Source organism: Delphinus delphis, chromosome 20, assembly GCF_949987515.2.
Source record: "Delphinus delphis chromosome 20, mDelDel1.2, whole genome shotgun sequence".
Taxonomy (NCBI): Eukaryota; Metazoa; Chordata; class Mammalia; order Artiodactyla; family Delphinidae; genus Delphinus; species Delphinus delphis.
Genome location: NC_082702.1, coordinates 54,500,538 through 54,520,689, shown reverse-complemented (window position 1 = coordinate 54,520,689; position 20,152 = coordinate 54,500,538). Strand labels below are relative to the sequence as shown.

Sequence of the window (20,152 nt, the reverse complement as noted above, 5' to 3'; positions counted from 1 at the left end):
CTAATCACCTCCCAGAGGCCCCACCTCCTAATGCCATCACCTTTGGGGGTTAGGATTTCAACATGTAAATTGGTGGGACATAAACATTCAGAGCACGGCACCATCCATGTCCACCCATCCATCATCCAGTCTTCACTGGAGACTGGATGTAACTAAATGTAACACATTTTAAGTTTTTTTTTTTTTTTTTTTTGCGGTACGTGTGCCTCTCACTGTTGTGGCCTCTCCCGTTGTGGAGCACAGGCTCCGGACGCGCAGGCTCAGCGGCCATGGCTCACGGGTCCAGCCGCTCCGCGGCACGTGGGATCTTCCCGGACCGGGGCACGAACCCGCGTCCCCTGCATCGGCAGGCGGACTCTCAACCACTGCGCCACCAGGGAAGTCCAAGAAATAAGTTTTGATAAAAATGGAAAATTACTGATGGTTGTGGAAGCTGGGTGGTATGTACCTAGGGTCATTACACTATTTTCTCCACTTCTATTTTGTTTGAAGATTCCCATATAAGAGGCTGAACAAAGATAAGGCGTGCAGTGTGGGAATCAGGGGCTACGGTCTCAGGGGCCGCCTGCCACACGGAAGCAGTTGGTGCCTTAACTTTTTCCAAGCTCCTGGACGGCGGTGACATCAGGCCTGCAGAGCTCGGGGGCCTTCACCATCAGCTCAAAGCAAAACCAAGAAGGAGGGGGCTGCTTCCTGCTGCCTGACTCAACTTCACACCCGTCTCCTCACCCACAATCAGCAGCACCTCTGCCATCACCTCTGTCCTCAGGCCACACGCTCCAGGCCCGCTTCACAGAGCATCAAACCTGCCAACGGGCTGGCTGGGGACCAAGGGCACGGCTAACGAGGTCTCAGACCTCAAAGACGACCACTATGCGATCGTGAGTAACCACGCGTTTAATGCTTCACAGGACAAACGTGTTCTTTGCTACGGAGTTCATCACGAACTTGAATCGCTATAACTGTCAAGTCTATAATGCAATTTAAGCCCCAGGCGACAAGAGCTCTCGTGTCCAATAACTTGGCTTAGTGAAGTTTGTGCAAAGTCACAAACCTTATCACACGTTCACAATCTCCAGAATTTAACTAGTGAAGTGTAGCACAGCCCTCTATCCCTTTGCAATCAGCAGAGAGAAACGGCTAAAACGATCATGGCTGAACCACGTTCTACGCTGGAAGGAACATCTGTTCTCACCTGTGCCACCTGCCCGGGTCCCAGAGTGGCTGACCCATCCACCTTGGGTCGAGAGCCGGCAGAGTCTCCATGGTTTCTGAAGACCATCCCAGGGCAGGGAGCCAGGTCAAAGGCCACGATGGAATCTTCTGGAGAGAGCACAGCATCCCCATCCAGCCCACGTCTACCTGTACCCACCACTACCTTGCAGCGGTAACGCATCTTCCCTCGTGCAAAGCCCGGGCCCGGCCTTCCGGTGTGACCCCGCCACGGGCCAGAGAGCACAGTTCAACTCTGGTTCACTCTAGAAGCTCCTTTGGGTACATAACCCCATCCCCAACCCCTAGGAAAATTATCCTTTTCCAAGCCGGGGACGTTGGCTTCAGCAAAGGTGACTTAGAGTTTGCTGTTCTTCTGAAACTGGGCCACCAGGCTGAGGACCTGCTCGGAAGCTTTGATGCTCTTGGAGCTGAGGTAGGTGGTCCTGTTGGTGGCCGTGTCCTCCAGGAAGTAGCGGTAATTGACCATGAGGCCACACGAGCCCGTGATGCCCTTGAGGCTGACGTCGGCCATCCAGTTGATGCGCCACATCACGGCCCCGTTCTGCAAGTGGAAGTTGGCCACGGGGTTCAGGGCGTAGCCCCGGTGCTTCTCCCCGTACAGGTACCAGGCGCAGAGCCGCATCAGGGGGGCCTGGAGCGCCCGGACCAGCTGCTCAGACTGGACCCACTCGCTGCTGCTGAGAATGGTCTTGAGGGTCTCATTCACGGGACCGCCCGTGATCTTGGAGATTTCTTTACACTCGGAATCTGTCAACAGTTCGTTCCTCCCGTGATCCTTTGCTTTTGACTTCAGCAGCCCCAGAAGCCACTTGGTGAACCCGGGGATAGGGGACAGACTTGAAAACGTCCCCAGGTGAGGAAACTCCTTCTGCAGGGCACAGTTGGGGTGGGGAAAGGAAGGTGGAGAAAACACACACACACACACACACACACACACACACACACACACACACACACACACAATTCAGCAGGTGAGTCACGGATTCAGAAACACCTCCTCATTTCTCGCTTACGTATCATTAACCTCCGTGTGCTGCTGTGTGGTTTACAAAGTGATATTTGCTGCGCACGAATCTTCTTCTTTCAAGGAACAGTTATTAAGGATCTGATGTGTGCCAGGTCCTGGAGGCAACCTGAGTCCCCAGGACAAGCCTTTACTGTGGGGTCTCCAATCTGCACCGCTATCCACAACGGCAAGTTGGGAGACCTGCCTGAAATTGGAGGGATGGGCTGCTACGACGTGGGGTGCTGTCTTCTGACTACAGGTCTTGTCTTTCTAGCCCACCAGGACCCTCCCATGGACTTTGCTGCCGCCACAGAACCTGGTTTGGTGCTTGGCACACAAGTACCCAGTGACTGTCTTCTGTTTGTTGAATGAATAACTGATCGCTCAACTATATAGCACAGTGGGTGCAGAGGATGGGATAGAAGGGGAGGTAACGGTTATGTCTCCACATCAGATAACACGGTTCAATCACTGTTGTTCAAATTACAGAGAGATCGCAATGATCATTTTGAAGAACTCAGTATCTTCCAATTAAAAATGTAATATATGCTCACTATAGAATAAATTTTTTTAAATTTAGGACGGAAGCAAAGAAACCACCACACTCTCCAGGTCTGACAGAGTGTAACTCCTGGTCTTTCTCTAGGCAACTTTTGCAAGGGCAAGACAGTTATTTTACACCCTCATCCTGCTTTGTGCATTTATATCATGAGCACTTTCTCACTGTCACTCAAAATTCAGAACCGTAACTTTAGCGACAGAACAATATTAAAAGATAAAACGATCCCATGACTTTTCCTAACCCTGTTCTTTTCACTGGGCATTTAAGGTGCCTCCTCCATAAACCTCCACGAACACCTCTGTGGAGGAAGGGCTGCCCTTCCCTCCAGATTTCTCAGGTGACTTTCCGGCTCCCAGCCCAGACGTGGAGAAGAGGTCAGCAGCAGGATGGCTCCTGGGCTGCCTGATTCAGAAACAGAATCTGCTGTATCACCCAGACCCCGGAGCCTGCCCCTCCTCTGACTGCCTTTCTGCCTCACACCAGCCCTGCTACCCGCCCACCCTCGCCCCAAGCATTAGCACCTTCAGCAAAGAAGCAGGAAATAAAAGAAGAAACTCAGAGTAATCAGATGTGCTTCTTATCGCCTCTGGGGAAAAAGTGGCAGGGAGTGATTCTAACGAAGCTGATACCCAACTGAATCCCAAGTTCTCAGACTTAAAACTGTGAATTTAACACGAAGCACGCAAGTATTTAAATTCCACCCTATTTGTCATTCTCTGAGGAAGAGCTTCTGCAGCAGCTGTCTGTGTTGAAACCACCAGAAGCGGAGAGTGCTGCTGTCAGAGCCAATTAGTCATGATCTAATTATTTTACCTAAAAATTAGATTCTGCACATTAGAGTTCACTCCAGCCCGTCATGAGACAGTTTTAAAAAGCCCAAACCCAGCGTGGACCTGAACATTTCTGTGTTTACCAGGGCAACCAAGAGAAGGCAATTATAAAAAAAAACCAGGTGCCAGTGCATTTACCCTCCAACTGCCCGGTCGAAGTCGAACCTCGATGCTCCCTCCCGGGCCACGAGTGGGCGAGGGTGGGTAGGGAGGTTGGCAGGGCCAGGACTGGACAGTGGGAGCGAAGGGGGCCCTGCTGGCGACTATGCCGGGACAGCACGTGCCCATCAGGAGCTGCCCCGCCAGCCAGGGTGCAGGGTCCCCTGCAGAAGCCGCCGCCCCCAGGACGCATCTGGATTTGTGGCCCATGAGAAGCCGGCTCTGAGGGCCTTTTCCTCGGCACCGCTTCCACCCCCTGACGAGTCTCGGGGCTCCTAGGAAGTGCCGAGGGGCACCTGGCACTCTTCCACCCCTCCTGATCGCTCCAGCCCAACAGCTTCACCCTGTCCGCAGAGGTGAGGGCAGAACTGCTGGGCCATCCCAAGGCGGGGGCACCGACAGAGGTGCGGCGGGGTCAGGGTCGAGCCTCGCTCACCTGCAGCTCCTTCACCACCCGCTTGATGAGGAAGGCGCCCAGCTCCACGCCCTGCAGCCCCTGCTGGGTCAGGCTCAGCGAGTATAGGACGGCTGTGGTGATCTTGTCCCGCTCCTCCGTCTCCGACGTGGGACTCTCCTTCACTATGATGGTCTGGAAAACATAAAGGACGGTGACGGGCAGCTGTGGATGCACCCGCCTCGCCCTCACCCCTCCTGGGGGTCCCTCGACCCAAGGACCAGGCTCTAGAGGCAAGCACCCTGTTCTGAGACCTCTCTGGAGGCGGCAGTGGTCTCACAACTTCCCTGGCTGTTTGCTCAATGTTGTATCATTTCTACCACTTTGAAATTCTCCCACAAGCTTCGCTGAATCACAACTGACGTCCCCTAGGTCTCTCTCAGGGGAGGTCTCTCTCTCTGTGCAATCTGCTGCCCTGCGACACCCCCAGACAGCACGCCAGCCCTCTGCCAAGGCCACGGGGCCCACTGCCTGCGGCTCCTGTGCGCAGGCTGCCCACTGCGTCCTGCAGGCGTCCCTCCTCCCCTCTGAATCCTAGCTGTTTACATTTCCCAGTAAGCCGGATGCAGTCCTACCTAAGTTTTCTTTCAGGAAGTGTACCTTTTTATGCTTTTCCTACGTACCTTTTTGGTTTTCTGTCACGTCCTTATATTTCCACAGTCAAACCACACGCCCGCACAGACACGTACGAGAAGCGATCTAAGAATCAGCATGACTCGTACTGGGAGGTCCCTTAGCCAAGTCCGACTTGATCTGCTCTGAGATGTGAGTGCGGGGCGTTCTGAGCTTTAATACCCTGAGGGCCACTGGACAGTAGTGGTGGAGACCTTGCAGTTGGCGTGGACACAGGCCTGCCAGCCTGCTTCTGAAGGACACGCTTATGCTGCTCTCAACTCCTACCAGCTACCCTGGATGCTTGGAGTAGGGGAGTCTGGCCCAGAGTCCAGGCTGAGGTCTGGAGCCCACAGACTTTCTTAAATTGCCAATGGGACGCGTGGGTCTGCGCGTACCCCCCTCGGGAGAAACATCCTCAGCTCTCATCCCCTTCAGACGCTCGGAGGGTCTTTTCTGTGACTCCTGGGAAGCCATGAACCGTCACCATAAGGAAAGTTGGGCAGATGGTGACGCAGAGGCCGTGACATCCGGGGCCCCACCAGCCTCTCCTGCACCGGCAGCTGCCGGAGGAGCTCTCCTCCCATCATTCCTCATCTTGTTGGATCACCTCCTTTGTTTTTCAAGAAGTCTGTAGGTTATCTCGTGGTTCTGGACTCAAAATTTGTCTCCAGCAAATCTTTTTTTTAAAGTTTTCAAAAAAAAAACCCCCAAACCCAAACAAATGAACCTTTCTTTGATTATATGAATGAGATATGCATAATATCAAAGAGGCAAGAAATAAATGCATGAAGAAAAAATCACAAATCACTCCACAACTGAACACCCAGTCCTACTGTTTACGCTCTGGGGAGCGCCTCTCCAGGTCGGTCTCATTGGCCCCAGGCAGGTACACACATAAGTACGTGTGCATACAAAACCACGCACACACGCGGCTCTCATGTATGTGTCCGGATGCGCGAGTCTCCTCACACGGAAGGCACCTGCCCTCAGGGCTGGGACCCCGGCCCTCCACCGTCCCCACTTCTTCCATCATCCCGGGCAAAGCTCTCCCCTAGCCTCGGAGTCCCCATGTCTAAGGTGAGGACAGTAACGGCAACAAGCCTGAGTCACAGGGCACTGTGAGCAGTCACACAGGAGGGCGCGCGCGGGCGACGCAGAAGGTCACACCAGGTGGGCTAGGCTGGAACCCGGATCTTCAGTCAATAGTAAGTCAAGGTTGACGTGCCAGGTCAAAAGTACAAAGCTAAATCCACACTTAAGCCCACACATGGGACTGCAGGCTGTGTGAGGACAGGCCAGACGCACACGCCGTCGCTCCCTACAGCAGCCTCTCCCGGTGGGCACCTGGGTTATCACTCCCACCTCCAGACGATGCTGCAGGGGGCAACCGCCCAAACTCTCAGCTCTGAGCCTCTCCTGGGATAGATTCCTGAGAGTGGAATTTTTAGGTCAAAAGGAACACACGTTTTACATTTTAATAGTTATTACCAAACTGCCCCCAGGGAGGCCGTGATGACTTCTAGTGCGTCATCACAGTGCAGGCGCCTCCAAACAAGCATCCTATGGGAACGTCTCCCTGCTGACGAGTCCTCCGCCCTCGGATGCCAGGAGACGCTGCCCAGCGCCCACCTGACGTCTGCCATCACCTCTCAGCCTCCGAACAGGCCATTCCGACCCCAAAGCCACAGTGACCCAGGTGTGCCCACTTCCCCTCAACGGACCTGCTCTGCAGCCCCAGCCCCTGCCCACCGTGGGCCTCCGGACTGAGTGTTTCAGACACTCCCCAACGCCTCGAGGAGAAGCCCAGCTTGCTTCCGGGGGGGAATCACCACACCGGGCAGAGCACTGGGCCCGCGTCAGGCACGCAGCCCAGCCGACTTTCCAATTTCTCAATCGGCTGTCTTTTGAAACTACCCACAGGCACTCAGATGCTGAAGAGTTGATCCCCGTGCCCCTGCACCTGTACCCCTCTCATCCATAACAGCCTGGACCACGTCTCAACCCAAGGTCCACACACCCTGGCAAAAGCTTGCCCCGTCCCATCACTGCCCACACACTGCCCGTCTCCACTCTGTGGCTGCAGATCTGGAGACTGTGTCTAGCTAATGCAAAGATCCACAAAGGCCGAAAAGCAATTTATTTTCAAAAAGGGGAGAAAACTAAGTTAACAGAAAACTCAAGGCACCCTGGGCCGTCTGCCCCGTCCTGAATCGACCGCGCACAGGTACCTGGATGCTGCTGGAGATCTCACTGGTCAGGGCCACGTGCAAAATGATCAGGGGCTCCCCCGGGGTCGAGCAGTGAGAGAAGAAGTAACACCTTCTGTAGGGCCCCACGCGCCGTTTCATGTCCGCCCAGTTTTTAACGGGATGCACAGCCTCAGCCCTGACGAGAACGTGATGAAAGGGCAAGACAAAAGTACAGATCACAAGTTAAAGAGCCGCGGGGCTGATTCCTACTCGTTCTATTCACTCAAGTCAAAGCAATCCTTTAAATACAGCTTCAGCGGACTCTGCGGGAAATTCAAAGATCATCTTAGCGCGAAACAGCGCTGACTGAGAGGAAGCACAACTGGTGACCGTTTTACACACAAAACTGTGCTCTCATCCCCGGTCTTAAGACTCGTTTGCCAGGCCCCGGGGGAGCAGGTATGTGGCAGATTTCAACACAGAGACCTGACCAGATGCCTGTCACCGGACATCCTACGTCTCTTGCTTCCCCCGAATCTCCGCAGTTTGAAGTCCGCGCTGCCTGAGGACACGCATCACCTGGCTGCTTCCATGTGTCCGGCGACCTCGGCCACCGCTGTTTTGTTTCAACATGCGATGTGGCAGCATGCTACTGTCGGCTAGCCTGCATTTTACCGTGTCCGGGGGAAGGTGGGAATCACGCACTATACTGTGAATTTGGAGATTTTATCCAAGGGAGACATTTTCACAGCTGGTGAGACAGACGGTTTTTGAGTTACTAATGCCAATGCTTGGGTCCAGTGAACCCGGGCAGCTCTGATCATGGGGTTGCTGGGGAGACGCGGGGCTGAGGGCTGACCGAGACCCCAAGCGCAGGTTCACCGGCACGAGGACCAGCTTCCACCTGTGCCCCTTCCTCCTCCGTGGTCTCGGCATCACCTGGTAGGACAGCCACCTTTGTGGATCCTGTGTTTGGGTTTTACCAGGCTTGGAACAAAACGTACACGGGAATGGAGACTGGCTTTCCGCTGAACCATAAGAAAAGCGGAAACGTCATAAATACTTACTCACTGATTTTCTGCAGCATTTCGCACGGTGAACGCCAGGTGACCCGCTCCAGGTTCAGGAACCCGGAAGAAAACCATTCTGAGAACATGCTTTTCAGCACCCCGTTCATTTCCTGAAATGGAGAGGGGGGAGCGCTGGCCTTCCGAGGGAAAGACGTCCAGCCCATCCCCGCATCGCTGCCAGCACAGGGAATTCGACACCAAAACCTGATACAAAAGAGGAGTGGGCAGGATGAGGCTGTTCTGAGGCAGCTCCACTGGGCTCTGCTCTCGGCCACGACAGACCGAACTCAGCTCTACGTCTTCCCTCCCTCCTACCACCTGTAAGACACCTGGGTTCCATCTGAGCTAAGTTGCCCAAATCAAATAAAGTGTGCCGATACATTCGCCGCCGTGAACACAGCTGCACACGTGATGCTAAGCTGACGCTGAACGGCGTCTCAGTGCAGGAAACTCCAACACCCTCTCAGGAACATTCTCTGGTTCACCAAAAACACCTTTTCTTGTTTCCCAAGAGAAACGAGGACCCCACATTTCGACAGCTCTAAGGTGTGTGTTCTCCTATTTTCACATCTTGGTGGGCAGGACACCTTGTTCAAATGATGGCGGGTCACGGCTTAGTCGGCAGCATTTTTTCCCCCCCGAGTGGGCCGTAGAATAGTAGTGTGTCGGGCAATCCATGCACTTAGAATTGATGACGTTATTCTAATTTCACTTACTTACATTTATTCTACTTCCCAAAATGATTTGAGTCAACTTTACCATCAGAGATACATTCGCACTGAAACTTTTCAAGCAAGAATAGAACAAGAGGTAAGGAAAGGAGAGGACACGATGCAGGGGCAGAACCATCCCAGTTCAGTCTGTGGTGACTGCTGACCATGTAATAGTGGTAAGCTTCGTGACAGCCAGAGCGGAGGGGACGTCCAGGGCGAGAGACAAGGCTGTTGTTCCTCAATGGCTGCGTCCCTTTTTCCCAAATCGATAGAAGCTTCACTTTTTACCTGGGCACGTGACTGTTCAGGATAAAGTCTGCACTGCCGCTAGGGCTAATCATGAGACTGAGTTCTGGCTTCTCAGACGTAAGCAGAGGTATCCTGCAGCAGCTTCTGGGAACCTTGGAAGATGGCAGGAGCAGCAAAGGGCTGCTCTTTCTCTTTGTCCTTCCCACTGCAGGGAAGAGATGTCCTTCCATCTTTTTCTTTGTCCTCCCCACCGCAGGTTGGAAGGCGATGGGATGGCTAGAGCTGGAGCAGCCATCTTGGGCCATGAGGTAACTTTGGGGATGAGGTTTTCAGGGAAGAGCAACAAACAGAAGCCTGGGTCAACTGAGGGCACCGCAGAGCAGGATCAGCCCTGGGCTGCCTACCTCCAGACTTCTTCATGAAAGACAAACTTCTCTTATTCAAACCACTGCTGTTTTGAGTCTCTGTTAGTTATAGATGAACTGCATACTAACAGATACACTGCATATTATTACTGAATAACAGCAAACATCTCAGTATGTCTGGTACAGAACTGACCTTATGAATCCCTGTATAAGAATCGCAAAGACCATGATGGAAAACACCTGTAAAACTGTACACAAGCTATGAAACTGTTATAGGGCCATTTCACATTGTAATCTCTGGTAAAAGGTCAAAGGACTCAGAACCTTGTCACTTGAGGATAAGTTGCAGGCATGGGGGTGGGTGGCTCAGAAAGGGTTTCAGAATGAAGCGAGGTCCATCTTTAAACACTGAAGGCCTCGGGCACACAAGAGGCCCCATGGCGGCAAGGAGAGGGAGCATGTCCAGGACCAACAGGGGGAAGGCACAGTCAGACTCCATGTAAAGAAGAGCTTCTGAGGAGCTAGGGCTGCCCACAGAGGTCCTCCTGGGAGACAGCGGCCCTCCCCACGGGAAGAGATGAGCACAGGGTGGGCAAGAACACGGTGGAGATGTTTTAGAAAGGATTTCCACGTCGACAGGCGACTGGACCATGTGATCTCTGTAATTTCTCGTAACTCTTCTTCTTTTTTTTTTTTTTAAGAGACGGGGTCTCGCTATATTGCCCAGGCTGGAGTGCAGTGGCTATTCACAGGCGCAATCCCACTACTGATCAACATGGGAGTTTTGATCTGCTCCGTTTCCGACCTTAGGCAACCTGGTGGTCCCCGCTCCCGGGAGGTCACCATATCGATGCCAAACTTAGTGCGGGCACCCGATCGGCATAGCGCACTACAGCCCAGAACTCCTGGGCTCAAGCGATCCTCCTGCCTCAGCCTCCCGAGCAGCTGGGACTACAGGCGCGCGCCACCGCGCCCGGCCCTCGTAACTCTTTATCCCATGGTCTAGTCTCCTCTACTGGCCTCTCAGCTCTGTAAGGGCAGAGATCATTTCTGATTTAGTCCTCTGGTTCTCAAAGCCATCAGTGGAGTCCTCCATGTGGAAGATGATTTAACAGATTGATGGCAAATGAAAAAGAGAAGACAAACTGGAAAACAGTGACCAGGAAGTAGCAGGAAGGGAGGAGAAGGGATGGCTCACCAGGCAACACAGAACGGCTCCTTATAAAACTGTATTTCCTGCACTGACTACAGTGGTTCTCAGTCTTCCTGGGGTCCTCATACACTGTTGCACATGTGCTAAAAACTGGGGACACTCTCCCCAGAAAAATGCAAACACATTAATAAAACTCTGCACACAGCTTCCTGGGGTTCATGGAGCCCTTAGAAACTCAGTTCCCAACCAGGGTCCCCAGGTTGGGAACCTCTGCACTGAAAGGTTAGGAACGGACCAGCCGAGTTCTATGTAGGATGTACATGGAACTCTATGGCATCTCTATGAGACGCACAATAGGAACAAGTTGGAAAAATCTGCCTTCGGCATTCATTCAGTATTGATTATGAAAGGAATGGTCTGGCTGACGGAAGCGCCTCTTCTACAAGTCCCTTCGTTCTATTCTGGGCTACTGACAGCTATAACGTGGGACACTGGACACGAGATCCGGGAATCTAGGTTAAAGGTTACACATCTCCACCGCCCAGTGCTAACAGGACCGCAGCTGTTCAGGCTGGAATTAGGTGCCGAGGGCAGCAAGGCTACCCGATCTCAGACAGCAGGAGGCAGAGGAATCGTGTATGCGTCATGCTCAGTGATTGAGAAATCATTTATCAGCGACCCAGGACTCAAAAATACAACTGCTGGGACAACGTTCCCATCTACAAATGAGTTCATCTCTTAGTCTAGCTAAGGGCAGAATTTAGTAGAACCACGAGGACCACCAGGTTAACTTCAAAACAGGACAAGACACCAGAGAAGCTTTACAACAAACTGTGGTGCGGCTGGTGGCGTGGAGACCCTGCCTGATATGAGTTTGGTCCCTTCTCCAGTGTTCCGCCCGGGCTTCTGTTAAGATTCCCACAGGTCTCACCGTCATTTCTACATTCAAATCGCCCATCGTTTCCTAAATGCCAGCTCCCTTCTGCTGCCCACAAATATCTCACGGTGCCCAGACCCTCTCTTAGAATGCGAGTCCCCTCGGCTTCACTGGGGATTGTATCTGTAAGAGACTGAACTCTTCAACCCCAAAGGGCTTTTGGAAATAACTCTGAAGAAAAACAAAAAGCCTGTAAACTGCACACACAAGAAGCATGCGCCTGCCCGCACACCGCGTACCCCGCTCAGGAGCTGGACACACAGCCGCAAGTTCACAGGGCATCTCGTTGAGGAGGGCAACTGACGGGTGGATTGGATTCACACCTCAGAGCCCAAAGCCCACACTTCCCCGCCTCGGGAAAGAACACGCAAACCTGGACTTGCGGCCACATGTCCAGGCATCATAATAAGCCTCTCAACTCACTTGGAACCTCAACAGAGAAGAAGAGCATTTTTAACAAAAAGAGCATTTGGTCTTGTAAGCAAAGGGACCGTCTCTTTTCCTGGTGTGATTAAGCTGCTTTGTGGATTTGGTATTACCCACCCCTGCCCAACACTGGATGACTGATTTACTGTTCTATTTCCTAAGATTAAAACTCGGGGTGGGGGGCAGGGGTCCTGCGATCAGAGAATTCAAGGACATTGACAAGTCCCTTTTCTACAAATTCCTCAATTATGAAAACAACTAAAATCCCTTTCTTGGGGTAAATCCATTAAGATCAACTCACTTATTATAATCCAAGAGTTGCTACAAAGTGGCATCAGAGGGACGGACCATCGCAGTAGAGACTTGGGATGAATCAAGAAGTCCCAGGCTGGCCTCCAAGACATTTAGGCTTCTAACGACCTTTTAATTGATGGGCAGCAACGTCCATCCTCTCTGCAGCTGATCTGCTATCCTGAAAACCACAGCAGACATCTGACGTCTGCTGGGCTGTAAAAACTTTCTACACAGCACTTGCATCTTCCCAGCAAATAGACTTGATACCGACTCTGAATTTCCTATCAGGAAGGATTAAGAATAAGAAGAGAAACCTCACCGGATTTAAAATACCCAAGAAAAGAGACCTGCCCCTGCCGGGCCTTCCGCCTTGGGCTGCACGCTGGGCTCCACTCAAACAGAAGCGTCAGCCTCTGGATTCTTCCCGTATTTCCAATAATCACAGCCCTCGGTCAGAGACCAAGATCTTGACAAACTGTCCTCATTCGTAACTGTGTTTTTAGCCAAGCCCCGCAGTATTTCTAGAAGAGAAGCAGGCTGACCCTGGGCAGACTGACCACTATCGCCTCAGCAGCAGAGCTGGTTGGCCCAGGACAGTTAAGGGACGTGGCTACGATCACCTAAAATCACGCTTCAAACCAGCATAACTGGGGCCTTCCTTCCCCACCTGGTGCATCTTCTGCTGTACCCACTGTTCTGTATGAGATGCCCAGTCAGCATCCCTTTGGGCCTCACACATGCCAGTTATTCTAAGGATGCCTCTGTGCTCACGAGATTCAGCAAACAAGAAGCTGTGAGGAGAAGCAGAGCACTGAGTCCAGTCCAGGGCAATGCCCAGGCCTGAGCCCACAGCAGCTCTCGTCCACCTGACATCAGCTGGCAGCTCCAAGGTCAGCAAGGGCCAGGGGAGAAGCACACCTGTGTGATGGGGTGCCGTGTGCGCAGCAAGGGGTGCTCAGGTCTGCTACTCCCTGCCTCCCGGGCGTCCCGCGGCACCCTAGGCGCCTGGGGATCTGCGGCTCCTGCGCTGAAGCTCGAGGGCCAAACTGCTGGTGGTTTCCAACACTGGATTCCTACAAGCGAAAAGCTCTAGCTTTTTAACCACCTCTTTAACTTGGCTGCAAAATCCAGAATGAAACAAACACGGAATCAAGATGGACCACACACACGTTAAGTGATTCTGGTGATTAATTACAGTATCAGATCCCAGTGACGATTTCTATGGGTTAAAAAAAAGTCAACTCTGAATGTTTTGAATGATAGGGATAAAAAAACATTTACGCAGCCACAAAGAGCAAGGGGAAGGGGAGCGACAGATTTAGCTGCTAGCGGTTACAGGCACTCGGGCTAAGGGCAGGATTTCTAGGTAGAGAAACGCAAGAGGTGTGACGGAGCCACCTGAAAAGCCTTCTGCACCCAGCGTGTCCCGACCGTGCGCAGAGGCCAAGGTCCGTCTAGGGTCACTCACCCTCTGCTTGAGACATATCTTGATTCCACGTGACTTTGTGCCTTTCGGTTGGTGATGTTTTTCCCTTACGTGTGTGGACGGCCTTGGCTATAAAACAAGGGAACCCTGAACGTCTGAGGACATGGTGTTGCTGGCAGCTCTGGATCTCCCTGGGGCCAGCTCCTCTCCCACAAGTCAAGTCTCAGGGTCACAGCTTTGAGCTCTGATGATGTCCCTTCTCAACCTCATAACCAAGAGTCTTCTCTTGTATGTGGGGAAGAGTAAGGAAACGAGTCCAATTATGTCTCACAGAATCGGATGTGACATCAGGAATCCCCCAGGACAAGGGCGGTCCCAACGTCTGCTAGGATCTCTCTCTCTCTCTCTCTCTCTCTCTCTCTCTCTCTCTCTCTCGGCCGCACGGAAACCTTCCCTGGCCTCCAGGTTCCGTTCCAGGCTCAGACCTCTGAATGGAGCAGTCTGACCTCAGGACGAATGGGAGCGGTTAGCTGCTGGCTTCGCCAGATGGCAGGGCACCCGGGAGTCTATCTCACGCTTCATTCATCATTTTGCTACACAAGACGAAGGTCCCAGTTTTCAAGGAGCTGATCATCCACTTGCGGGGGAAAAATACATTTCAAACAACAGATTCTGTGGTTAATGTATCAAATCCAACTGAGTGGTACGATGACGTATCTATGAAGCTCGAACCGGGTGGGGCCACCCTGAGCTGGAGCACCTGCAAAAGCCTAGCAAACGAGCTGGGAGTGCAGGCGGCTCTTTTCCTAACAGGAATCACGCAGGGGCGCGGGTTCAGGAACGTCCCATCCAGGAGCCAGCTTGGCTGGAGAGGAGGGTCCGTGGAGGGGAGCGAGTAATGCTGGGGGAGTGGGAATGCGCAGGATGGCTGGTGGGCAGCAAAAATGCCAAAGGAAAGACACCGAATGCCATCCTCCTGGCCACGGAAGGTTTGATGATTTTTCGACAGAAGAGCAGAGACTGACCTGAGGTTTCAGAACAAGGTGTGTGCTGAGGTTGCTGATAAGATGGACGCTTACACAAAGTCTTGGAAAGATAAACACAGTCACAACTAGAGAATATTAAACTCCTGAGTCAGTGAAAGTAAATAAAACAAAGCCATTCATCAGCTGGGTTGTCTTACCTTCCCTTCAGTTTTATAGAAAAAGGCAAATCTAAAAGAATAAGCCCATTTTCGATCTAGTTAGGTTGTCAACTAAGAGAGCTGGGGTGCCATGATGAAGTACACACCGTGGAGCGTGGAGACGGGGCTTGGGGGGAGGCGCTGCACTGGGCCTCGACAGGCTTTAATCACCTCATCTGTCCAACAGTCACCACATCTTGCTGAGGCTGAAATGAGCAAGTGCGTGAAAGGCGCTCACGCATACCGTGCCCGCCCCTACCTCTTCCCATACTAGAAGGGAAGCTTCTGGACCAAGTGATCTCGGAGCCTGAGCACGCCTGGTACCATACAGACAGCCGATGAATGGCTGAATGGAGGGGTGGAGAGTTCCATCTGGGGACAGGTCACCTACCCAAAAGACATCCTACCTTGGATGAGGTAGACAGACATCCTACCTAATTCTCAAGCCTCCTATGCAATGAGAATTAAGTTTCAGAAGGCTTTCAGGAGCACCTGTCTCCGCTTCAAGGAGGAAAAAAAAAAAAGGTCTGCTTGGATTGCAGACGAAACCCAAGCCTCTCTTGGGAGGAACCAGATGGGTATGCACACAGTGTGTGGAACCCAGGGTCTCAGCCATTCAGATGGGGATTTAGTTGGGAACATGGTCGATTCAACACACTGGGATTCCAGGACTGATTTGGTGCCAATGCAATAAACAACTGAGGTTCTCAGCCTGTGACTCTTACAGCTGAAGGCTCACTGGTCCTAGGTAATACTTAGCATCGTAGATTAGCCAGCTATTATGAGCAATCAAATCATAGCTACTGTTATCATCCTGAGATTAACCCTATCCTAACTACACACAATTTTATGCGTGTCGGGCTCCGTAGCCAAGAAAGATACGAAGGTTTCTGATAGACACCATAACTCACACAACATGATAAGGATATAAAGTGCAGAGCAAAGAACCTGGGAAATGTGGGTTTGGGTGGATGATCAGAGACATGCTTATTTGCTCTGAGGGCCTGGTCAAGTCATGTGACCTCACGTGAGAGGTCGCCATGTGGAGACACGCTTATCACCTCCCCAAGAGTGAGGCAATGAACGTAAAAACCGTTACACCAGTGTCAAGAGTTCTTAAAGGAATCGTTCAACTGTTCAATCCTTTTTAAAGCCAACTGCACCTACTAACCTTCTGAAGGCCAGAACGTTTACAGCATTTTTGGTTTACTAAAAGAGCGAGTTAGTGGTCCCACCATATTTAACATCAATAGTAATAAAAGGACTATATTCAACTATCAGCCACCTTTCAAGTCATCATTATTTAAATCTTAATCTATTTATTTGCATCTAACCTGAGCTCACTGTGCTAAACACCTGATTTCCTCAAGAAGTCAACTTAGAATCCTATTTTAGGGCTGAACTCAGGAAGGTAAAAATACCCTGGTCATAGTTATGAGGCAGAGAGAAAATAGAAGGCATCCAGACTCCTAGACGGTGGCGACCTCGAGTTCTAGTCACCTGTGTACGTTTCACAGGACTTTTTAGGACAAGGGCTTACACAGTGGGTCCTGCGACTAACTTTTACTGACCCCATCCAGGTCTTCAGAAAGTTACCGGATGCTCGGTTCGGTCCGCATTCAAGTGTACCACATGGACGAAACCTCTCAGGTAAAAGAATGAAAAAGAGATTTTATGGAGCACGCTCATCAGGAACGAGGCGTGACAGTCACCTTGAAAGTACGCGAGGGCCGAGTTTCTATAAAGACAAGCGAGGTGAGCCTAGAGGGAGGCAAGGACTGGGAAAGCGTGGGAAGGAAGGGGACAGGGTTCGGGGGCTCTGACTCGGGGCGAAGTGTGCGCGGCTCCAGGCAGGGGAAGGTGGAATGCTTGGGGCTTGAGGAGCGGGTGAGGACGACATGGGGAGAGCCGCCAAGGGTCGGGGGCGGCCCGGGCGGGGCCTTACCCGGACGTGCGGTCCCTCCATCAGCTTGAGGGCCTGAGCCTCGAGCAGGTCGGCCCGCAGCTGCACCAGGAAGCGCACGCCGCCGTCCAGCTTGCTGATGTGGTGGAAGAGGCTGCGGTAGCGCGGCTCCAGCGCGTAGCGCAGCCGGTCCTCTGCCTGCAGGAGCACGGCCGCCTCCCGCGGCTGCTGGAGCAGCTGGAGCACGGCGGCGCTCTGCTCGGCCACCTGGCCGTGGTCCACGCCGAAGCCCCGCGCCAGGCGGCCCAGCAGCTCGGCACGCTCGGCCGCCTCTGCCAGGCCGCCGTAGAAGCTCACGAAGTCCGCGCACTGGTTCTCCGCCGGCGCCGGCGTCTTCTCGCGCAGCCCGTAGGCCGGCATCGCGGGCACCGCACGGTGCAGCAGCTCGTCCATGGCCCGCTCCAGGGCGCCGGCCGCCGCCGCCCGTCCGCTCGACAGCCGGGGTCCGGGCGGCCGCAGGGGGAGCCGCAGCCAGAGGAGGAGGAGGCGCCCAGCCGACACGGTCGGCCGAAGGACTGGCATGGCGTAAGGATACAGCTGCCTGAGGAACGCCAACGCCGCCGCCGCCGCCGCCGCGCTTCCGGCTTCCGGCTTCCGGCACGCGCCAGTCCGGTTGCCCCAGCCCGGTTGCCCCAGCCCGGGGGACGGGCGGGGCGGCGACCAATCGGAGGGCGGAGCGACGGGGGCGGGGCGGAGGGCGGCGCGAGGCCAAGTGTGGCCAAAGGTAACCCGGGAGGCGACCAATCGGAGGGCCGAGCGACGGCGCGGGTGGCGACTTCAGGGCAGGCCTCTGCCCTGTCATCTAGCCACCCAAAGTCACCGCCTCAGTCCCTCTCCTCTAGGGCCGAGCTCTCCAGCCCCAAGGAACATCACGGTCACCTAGGGAACCTGTTACGCACGCAGATTCCTGGCCCTACTCCGGAGATTCTGATCCAGTGTGTCTGGGGAGGAGCGGAGCAATCTGCGTGCCTACGAAGTATTCGTGGTGGTAATTCTCTGGCAAGGTAGGTTTTGTCTTGGCCCCTGCCTAGGCGCTCTCACTTACCCAGATGACCCCCCAGAGCTAGGCTTCCAGCTGCCTGCTGGAGAACTTTCTCACCGATACCGCAAACCGGGCTCTCCCAAGCATCTGGTTCCCCAACCTGTCCCTCCTTCCTTGGTCCTTATTCATTCATTCATTCGTTCCTTCATTCAACAGAGTGTTTATTAACCGCTTGGTATGTGCCAGGTCCTATATGGGGCACGGGGATAAAATAATGAACCAGATAGACCTGAACCTGCTGCAGGGAGTTTACAGTTTAACGAGGGAGACAGATGATATCATAACTACAAATTGTGTTAAGTGCTATAAGGGAAATAAACAGGGTGGAGTGATACAGCTGGGTCAGAGCGGACGTCCCACTGTGGACAGGGTCATCAGGGAAGGCCTCTCTGAGGAGGTGACATTTCAACTGATACCGGAAGCGGGGGGAGGTGGGGAGGTGGGGAGAAGCTCACCTATCCATTCTCCCAAGTTCAAAAGCACCGTTTTTTATAACCTCTTCCCTGCCTTTCATCCCAACATCTAAATTTTATCGAATCTGCTTTAAAAAGACTCCTGCATTCATCTCTTCTCTCTGGCTCTCTGCTCCTGCAGCCCGTGTCTCTTCTTACGAGGGCCACTTGCAGTAGCCTCTCTGCTTCCAGGCTTGATTGCTCCAATCCATTCTCTGCATCAGCCGCTGGGTGAACTTTCTAAACTATCCATCTAACTACATTATTCACTTGTTCAATGACCAAATGCTTTGAGCCTGACAGGCAGAGCCTGGCACGGACGGCCCCTGCTCCCCTCTCTGGCCCCGTGTTCTCTCTCTTCCCACCTCACGTCCCTTACTCTGTGGCCTGGTGGCTCCCAGATGTTTAGATTTGGGGATCAGTTTTTAAACACTGGGAAGACGGACATAGGACAGGGAGTGGGGAGGTGGCTGGGATCGCTTCCGTCTACAGCCTTGACACACACCCCTGCTTCAGACAGTCCCTCCTTCCAGGAGTGAGATTTCTGCCACAGTTAGTGAGAGACTGGGGGGAGTTCGCAGGGCTTGACGCCAAATTCAGTGGAGTCCAGAGGAAAAGCCATCCAGGGTCCCACTGTGCTCTTGGAGAAAGAGAAGCCTCATCTAGGTACAAAGGATGAAGGAGAGGATCAAAGAGACCATTGAGAACACATGGTGGGCAGTATGCCCGGGGCAAGTGGGCTCTGGGGCAGGGCCTTTCTTGTGTGTTTCGGGAGCTACAGGGCACCCAGCGATGGGTGGGCAGAAGACGGTGAACCATTCCCTTCCTTAGTCACACAGTAGTCAGTAACTGATGTCCCACTGAAGTCCCTCTGATGTCCCCTGTGCCGTGAGAAGGATGTGTGCAGGCCCTGGCCGAGCCCCTCATGTGCCTCTCTGTACACTAATAGGACCACCAGTCATTCAGCACTTCCTAAATGCCATCCCCTGTTCTTAGCACTTACCTGCAGTATCTCATTTAAGCTTCCCAGTAACCCTATGGGGCCAGCACTATTATTCGCATTTTATAGAGGTGGGAACAGAGGCACAGAGAGATACAGGGACTTGCCCAAGGGCTCCCACTAGTAAACGCAGCAGTGCTCCCTGGGTCTCTCCCAGCCTGGGGCGCAGAAGGACTATCTGGGCGCAGGCTGCTCTCTCTCCAAAGTCTGCGCTCCTTCCACCCCAGGATCCTGCCTCTGCTAAAATGAGGATTCCTGCGTTATTTAGAATTGAGTTTGTTTTCATGCTGAGATGCCGAGGAAAAGACAGGAGAGACAGGAATCTAATAAATACCAACTCCCTCCCACATGGCCGAGGGTTGACTGCTTTCAATCCTCACATCAACACTGTCAGGTAGTTGTCCCCCAACTACAGATGAAGCCGAGGCTTGATGGGGTCACGTGACAAACCAAGGTCATCCTGTCAGTGAGAAGCAAAGTCCAGGTTTGACCATTGTCTATCGGCGCCGAAGCTTTTCCTTTTCCCACTCTCGTGAGTTAAGTTTCTGGAAAGGTTTTCCTTCCTCAGAGGCCATACGGGAATCATCCATCTGTTCCCAAGTTCCATCCCAGTGATGATGGGAACCAACAGGGAGTGATAACTATTATTTTATAATGGGGGAGAAATGCAGAGGGGGGGCCAGCCCTAAGAGATATTAAAATTTATGAAGCTCCAGTAATTAAAACTGAATGAATACACAAACATTTATGAAAATAACAGAAGAGCCCAGAGGTGCTTGGGTATTGGGTGTAGCGGCCCACATCATGGTAGCATCACACATCACTGGG

At 53.0% G+C, this 20,152-nt stretch overlaps 2 protein-coding genes across 2 annotated transcripts in view; both read right to left on the bottom strand.

Annotated features, from left to right (window-relative positions):
- Positions 1 to 17,383, bottom strand: part of LOC132417328 (oxidative stress-induced growth inhibitor 1-like) — a 108,804-nt gene extending 91,421 nt beyond the window's left edge. The window contains exons 1-2 of the mRNA XM_060001038.2: positions 16,813 to 17,383; positions 4,230 to 4,382 (exon numbers count right to left, since the gene is read on the bottom strand). The gene's annotated coding sequence lies outside the window, so the exon portion shown is untranslated. The remainder of the gene's footprint in view (positions 1 to 4,229; positions 4,383 to 16,812) is intronic.
- MLYCD (malonyl-CoA decarboxylase) lies at positions 1,571 to 18,335 on the bottom strand. Its single transcript, XM_060001039.2, has 6 exons — positions 18,328 to 18,335; positions 16,813 to 17,605; positions 8,119 to 8,231; positions 7,091 to 7,247; positions 4,230 to 4,382; positions 1,571 to 2,104 (listed from the first exon to the last, which is right to left on the bottom strand). Exons 1-6 carry the CDS (start codon positions 18,333 to 18,335, stop codon positions 1,571 to 1,573), a joined length of 1,758 nt encoding a protein of 585 aa, XP_059857022.2.
- Positions 18,336 to 20,152: the final 1,817 nt, after the last annotated feature.